This window comes from Macadamia integrifolia, chromosome 12 (assembly GCF_013358625.1).
Source record: "Macadamia integrifolia cultivar HAES 741 chromosome 12, SCU_Mint_v3, whole genome shotgun sequence".
NCBI lineage: Eukaryota > Viridiplantae > Streptophyta > Magnoliopsida > Proteales > Proteaceae > Macadamia > Macadamia integrifolia.
The window spans coordinates 8,217,092-8,224,194 of NC_056568.1; the positions used below are offsets into that span (position 1 = coordinate 8,217,092).

General features: G+C 38.0%; 1 protein-coding gene across 3 annotated transcripts in view; it reads left to right on the forward strand.

Annotated features, from left to right (window-relative positions):
- LOC122057756 (OVARIAN TUMOR DOMAIN-containing deubiquitinating enzyme 12-like) overlaps positions 1-7,103 on the forward strand; it is a 25,440-nt gene that overhangs the window by 6,527 nt on the left and 11,810 nt on the right. For 2 of the 3 annotated variants that reach the window (XM_042620004.1, XM_042620003.1), the window contains 3 exons: positions 870-1,324; positions 1,422-1,594; positions 2,924-2,997. In XM_042620004.1, coding sequence (XP_042475938.1) covers positions 994-1,324; positions 1,422-1,594; positions 2,924-2,997 — 578 coding nt within the window. In that variant the 5' untranslated portion in view covers positions 870-993. The remainder of the gene's footprint in view (positions 1-869; positions 1,325-1,421; positions 1,595-2,923; positions 2,998-7,103) is intronic. The other variant, XM_042620005.1, reaches the window with a different exon arrangement.

The following is a 7,103-nucleotide window of genomic DNA, read 5'->3' on the forward strand; positions in this document are numbered from 1 at the left end:
GTAATTTTAAAATGTGTTTAAAAAAAAAAAAACCCATAAGGCGCCACTTCACGAAAAGCGGAGCACTGCCTTACCAGCGCCTTAAAAATTATGTGCAAAAGGATTTTAAAATTTCTATGTACCGTATCGGTAGTATTGTATCTGTAAGGGCCGATATCGATACGGTACAATACGTACCGATACTTTAAACCATGCTTCTTTTACCTTCCTGAGTTGTAAGGGAATTACGGTAGTTAAGGTAAGGTTAGATAACTAGGTTACTTGTTTACTTTAGCTCCCTACCTAATCTGATCGACTAGCTCAGGTCAGAACTCATAGCTCAAACTCAACAGCCTAGCTTTGCTACAGAACACCAAGATTGCAACCCTTGATATGTCCAGTCCAACTTTTGGATAGAGAGGATGTGGTCTAGATTAACCACGTGTCAAATTTCGTAGTCTAATTCAGTCAAATACCCCCTTTTTGTATTGGCACATATCTTGTGTATGTCCACGCATGTGTACCAATATTCTAGACAATACTATCCACTCTCCCAACTCTGAGTGGTAATGGACGACTTAGATTAAAATAAAGGTAAAAATGGATGATCTAGCTTTGTCTTGTGATTTTGGGAAACATCACCTTCCATTGTTACATGGATAGCTACCCTATTATTAGAGTTGCACTGTTGCATTGATGGTGTTTCAGGTACGGTATCTGCTTATATTGAGAAAGAAAATGGGCAAAACTCTAATACACCTTTTTTTTTTTGGGGGGGGGGGGGGGGGGGGTGTTCTTATAGTACTTCCCTTAGAAGAAGGATGAAGTTTCTTAGAAGTGTGCTCTGTGCAAGTCAAATATCACTGACTTTTTCTGCTGTGTTCTCCCAGGGAAGATATAGTGCCATTGATCTCGTCTGAAGAATTGTGCTCTCTTGAGGCAAAGCTGTATTCGTTCTTCAAGGATTACACCTGCCTCCTTGTTTGAGCAAAGACAAGTTTATGATTGAAAATTATGATTACATATGAGCACGATCCTGATGTTGTTCGGTGGGGTCTCCATCTTCTTGAGGGTGATCTTTTTCAAAATTCTGGATATTGTGGAGCTGTCACTCAACATGATACTAGCTACTATACTGAACAGTATGTCAGAGAAGATCATTATGATACAAAACATAGCAGTGTAGAGAATGATGAGATTATTGCACATGCCCTTCAGGAAGAGTTATCACAACTTGCAGTAGCTGAAGCATCTGGAACTTCCAATGCTGCTGGTGAAGAGCAGTTACAAGCATCAATTCTTGCACAAGATTGGCTTGGTCCATCTATGGGAAATTATAGTTCTGGTACTGGGAAATTTAACAGCAGATTGGTTCTTAGCTTAGTTCAGTAAATATTTCCCTTCTGTTTGTTTAGTTCATATATATTTTCTATGTCACACAGGGCATGAAAGTGGCCAGGATGAGACTGATGATATGGGACCCTCTAGTTCATGTTCTAGCCCTGAAGAGAAATCATACAATGGGGACGACTGGTCTAACCCCTTAGAGATAACAGATGAATCTATGCTTGATGGTGAAGTAGGAAAGAGGTTGAATCAGATGGTTCCAATTCCTGTAAGTGTGATTTCTTTCAAGTTAGATTCATGTCTGTTACAAACCTAAAATTAGAGTCTTCCTTCAGAAGGTATCTTCTGGAGCTGGTTCAGCACCATCATTCTGGGTCGCCCCACCTCTTAATTGGCTTTGGGACCATGCATTTGGAATTTTTATGTATTTATATTTTGTTGACCACTTGTGCTTCTAGTTATCAGATTGTTTTTTGTTGATTAATTTAAGAGGAAGTTTTGATGATTTTTTTAGTGCAAGGATGACATTTGTATTTGGAAAACACTTGTTTCATTATGGTTTTAAAGAATATGAATATGATGATTCTTCTAGTAAGCATTTGAATTTGGAATATGTGGTAACCAGTGCAACTTGGATCCTCCTCTTAGTACTTATATACCATGCACTTTTGTATGATACTTGCATGATAGGTATATATATGTGTGTGTGTGTGTGTGTGTGTGTGGAGGGCAGACCTTGGTGCAACGGTATGGTTGCTTCATTACAACCTACTGGTCACAGGTTTGAGTCGGGAAACAGCCTCTCTGTGCAGCGGGGTGAGGGCTGTAAGGCTGCGTACATTATGACAGACCCCGTAGTGGCAGGAGCCTTGTTCACTGGGTACGCCATTTTTTTTTTTGTGTGTGTGTGTGTGTGCGCGTTTCTAGTGCGTGGTACTGTCTGAATGACACCTCTATAGTTTTATTTAGACCATGTAACCTTCTTTTGATTGCTAATGATTTTAAATGGGGGCAAAAGCATTTTTCAAAATAATTTGAAAGTGACTTTTCATCATGCCATTCTTGTGCTTTCCTTTTCCTTAATGCTTTTCGAGTACACATGTGGAATGATAGAATTTTACCTTCATTGAAAGAAAAAGTGTGTTATACTAAGACTGCCAAAAAAAAAAAAAAAGAATTACAACTTTTGATCTATTTGATACCTAAAGGGTATCAGAGAAAGTCCATATAAAAGAAATAGATCATTAGCCCCCCCCCCGGTGCCCCCCCGCCTAAAAAAAGAAAAAAGGTGGGGAAAAACTCAGGAATCTACTTTTCTGATTGGTAAAGGATAGAAATCCATTCTGTCACACAGCATTAGTTTTTAGAAATTCTGTTACTTGTCCATCCTGGATTGGCTTTTAATGTTATCTCCTTCTTAGATGTTGACTGTCTTTTGACTGTTTAAGCTTGACTACTTTGGGTCGTCCTATTTAGACAACTAACTTAGTCACTGTTACTGGATGGTTGATGTTTAATCATTTTATTTTGCAGTTATATATGTGTTTCTGAGCGTGAATTTACTTCTAATTCATAATAATTTACCTTTTTTTTGCAGCATGTTCCTAAAATTAACGGAGAAATCCCATCTATTGATGAAGCAACTTCAGATCATCAAAGACTGCTAGACAGGTTTTTATTTATTTTTTATTTTTTATTTTATTCTAGGATTCATACTATTTATGGAAAGTGTGGCTTATTTGGGGAGCAGCTCTTCTTTTCTGGTTTCTAATTATTCTTATCTCCAATGTCCTTGATAATGTATTCCTTTCTGGTTTTTTTTTCTTTTAATAAATATTTTAAGTGGGGCATTCAAAAAGGATTGCCTCCTACAAGGTGCATCTTTTGGCAAATAAAATTTAATATCTAATTTCTAATTTTTAATAAAACTACTCAGTATACTTGACTGTTTAGAAAAAAACTTATTTAAAACTTAAAAGGCATAGCAGGAGTTCTTCCTTTTGAAACTCAGCGGAATACAACTCAACTAGGCCTTTTCCCAACTAAATTAGTTCTTCCTTTCAGAAAGAGGTGATAGTTGTTTTATATTGTTGAATAGGAACCTGATGGTCAGTATTATTTTCCATGACTTCCAGTGATTTCATTGAGTAAATTGCGAGAGTTGTTCCTTTCTGTTTCAACTTATGGAAAGAAACCCCCAGATTCCCAGAAAAATATATGCAATAAGATCTTCAAATATCCTTGGGTGTGCATCTTCATGAGAGGAATTAGTAAGCTGGTTGTAGTTGGATGGGTCAGTCCAATACGTTGTTGTATCCCCACAGATATTTCTCTTTCTAACCACACAATAACCAGTAACTTGCTCTCTTTTCTTCCAAAAATAAAAAAAAAAGAAAGAAAAAAGTAGATCGAGTGAGTCAAGAGTATATTTCAGGTTTGATTTAATATTTACCTTTATAGCAAAGTAATATATTAATAAGCTTGCTAAAGAATAAAATTTGCCAGAAACGAATATTTAAATTATTACTAACCATTTGTGGTGGCTAATAATTACTCCCAATTAATAAGCTTGCTAAAGAATAAAAAAATAGCCAGAAACGAATTTTTAAATTATTACTTACCATTTGTGGTGGCTAATAATTACTCCCTCCAATTGTCTTCTTTGGAGTTTTTTGATTGCCCCAAAATGTTGGGAGTGTTTTCATTGTCCCAATGTTTGTCCAGTCCAATAATGTAGGCATAGAAGTTTTTTAGTTCCTTATAATATGCCCCATTTAATCATGGTGGCTAATTAGGCATGGAATTGAAGAATGATAGGTAGGTATTGGAAAAAAAATGTATAGTTGTGGGGTTCAATGCTATTGAAAGAGCCTCCTTAAATGCATGTGTTTTCTTTTTTAACATGACGGTGAATTTGGACCAAGGGAGTATCTTAAATTTATTGAATTTTACACAATAATGATTTGGTTATTAAGAAAAATGATTCTCAGCAATATTATCTTTATGGATATAATGATGTTTAGCAATCAGTTTGAAACTTTGCTTCAATGATTCCTCAAAATTAATATTAATTTTTAGCAATTGATAGTTATGGCTTAAGCCAGAATTTGAAGGGTCGACAGGAATTACAGGGGTAGGGAACGCAAATGGGATTTATTTATTTTTCCTTATTTCTCAGTGGGAAAGAATTGTAAATAATTAAGTTATATATTATAGTCCTTTAATAGATCTATCACTTATCATCATGTTAGTAACCACACCTATATTTGAAAGTGGAGAATGTTTGGACTTTAAATTGGGACACATGAAAGGATATAGAGCTTTCCAAACTAAGTCGCTTTGAGATATAACATGGGAAATCATGAATAAGGGTTACATGTAGAAGGAACTAAAGGACTACCTGTTTTCAATATTAGAGTATACTACTCGAAGCTCCCATGAACTTTGCCCTAATTCCAATCACCTCCCCTGTATTTTCAACAACTATCCCAATTCTGTGGATGGTGTTAAAAATAAAAGGTGATTGACCAATTTAACCTTCCACTAAAACTATCCCTTACTTGAACCCTCCCCTGTGAGCACCCATCATCCCATCCTTGAACCCTTCCCCGCAAGCACCCATCATCACATTATTGAACCCTTCCCCACGAGGACCTGTCATCCCATTCTTGAACTCTTCCCCGTGAACAATCTTCATCCTGATGACCTGCAGCTCCTCCCGAAGGTAAGTCGATCCCTTCTCTCCCTCTCTTCTCCCTTCAATTGTGTGAATCCCTTCTCTTTCTTCTCTCCCTTTTGATCTGTACTACTAGACTGATAGCAGAGATCCGTATCGATGTGCCAAATCAGAATGCTTTGGTCATATTCTAAGTCTTCGATACTCCACCCTAGCAAACCATGGAGATCATTGTACTCTCTCTGGATTACCTCACCACCTCTACTTGTGCATAGCCACTTTGCTTCCTTGAAATTGATGGCCTTATCTGATTTTCTGCAGAACTGTTGGAAGATAAATTCTTTCAATTCTTCAGGGACTTTCTTTTAGCTTGTATAATAGTACTTCCTTGGCTTTTTCTTGATGCCCAACGACTTCCATAGTTTCTTACCTAATCTCCTAGAAAAAAATTTCTTTGAACCAAACCCATAATAGACTGTATTGCACTATGGAATTAGACCACATTATCCTTCTTCCTGGGCATCTCCAGACATCTTTTGCTACCAGGCATCGCTCTCTTAGCCATAGGAACGTTGAATCCGATTTAATTAGAACAATAGCCCCATAAATCTCCAGTATGATGGCCAGAGCAAGCAATAGGTAATTTATGATTACGTCGGTCGGTGGATCTCCAGAACACAATAAACAAAATAAATGTCAAGGACGAACTGATTGACCATAGAATATACAGTCAATCACAGAATAAACTATGGCTGCCTTGGTATAAAGTACAAAAAACATGAATCCGAATTCAAATTCAATCAATTTGAAAGCGCCTTTCAGTAAGAAATTTGTCAGAAGAACAGTTCTCTTTCTTCCCAATCCTCGTATCTGAGAATGAGAAATGCAAAGAGACGCTTGAATATCTCAATGAAGTCATGTGGTTTAACCAAAATCTTAGCATCATCATCATAATCAAGGTCAGTGTTATGGGTAGGGCAATAGGTTTGATCCACCACTGCTAATCCCTGTGGTGGACTTTGTTCGATACTTCCTACGGTCGCCTGAAACCCTTCCTTGTCCTTAGAGCTGTATTCATCCAAGAATTTGTCATTACTTGGGCGTGGATCAAGGGGACAGAGCATAGAGTCTCTCAATTGCTCCTTGCATGCGGAACTGAGAACCCATGTCCTCTCCCCATACTTGGCAATTGCAGGAACATAAGGGTTAAAAGGTAACTTCCCTCCTTGATGCAGACAAGTCGTCTAAAGGGCTTATTTTATTGGAAATAAACCTTGGGTTGGGTTATGTAGGTGTTGGGCCTTTGGTCCCATAGGTTTTCTTTGTAATAGACTACTTTAATGGGCTTATGATATGGGTAGAAAGTAGGAATTCGGGATTACTGCATTAGCTTAGCTAGAGGTAGGAATCTTAAATCTTTTAATTTAACTTAGCTAGAGATAGCCTCCCCTCTCCCAATGGTTCATTCACCTCGGCCTCTGCTTGGGAGTTCATCTACTCCAAGGGCCCCCTTGTGCCATGGCACTACATTATATGGTTCAAAGGGCACATCTTGCACCACAACTTCATTGCTTGGCATGCCATCTCCAATTGCCTCCCTACCCAGTCTTTTCTCATTCACCGGCACATGCATGTCCCTCCTTCCTGTTGTCTATGCTGTAATGGCACTGAAGATGTGGACCACCTTTTTTTTCTGGCCCTTTCGCTTCCTCCATTTGAAAAAGAGTCCTAAGTTCTTATTGGCCAACCGTAGAAGAATGCTTTTTATTTTTTTATTTTCTAGAGAATGGATATGGATTGACATGACTTTCGGAGGCCATTCTATATGTGACATTATTGGGAAGCTTCCTTTTGGAGCCGCAATCTCTCATATTTGGATGGAGTGTAATTTCCGTAAATGGACTTCTAACTCTCGATCTTTTGATAAGATTTGGAAAACCATCTACTTTGAGATGTCAGCTCCAAACTTGACTGCCTTCATCAATGGCCTGTCTGGGATTCCACTAGAAATAGGCTGGTGGTTGCTTTGTGGGGCCTTCTCCCATCCATCATCTCCCCCCCCCTCTGATGTATCCCTTCTTCTATTTGAGATATTGGGCCG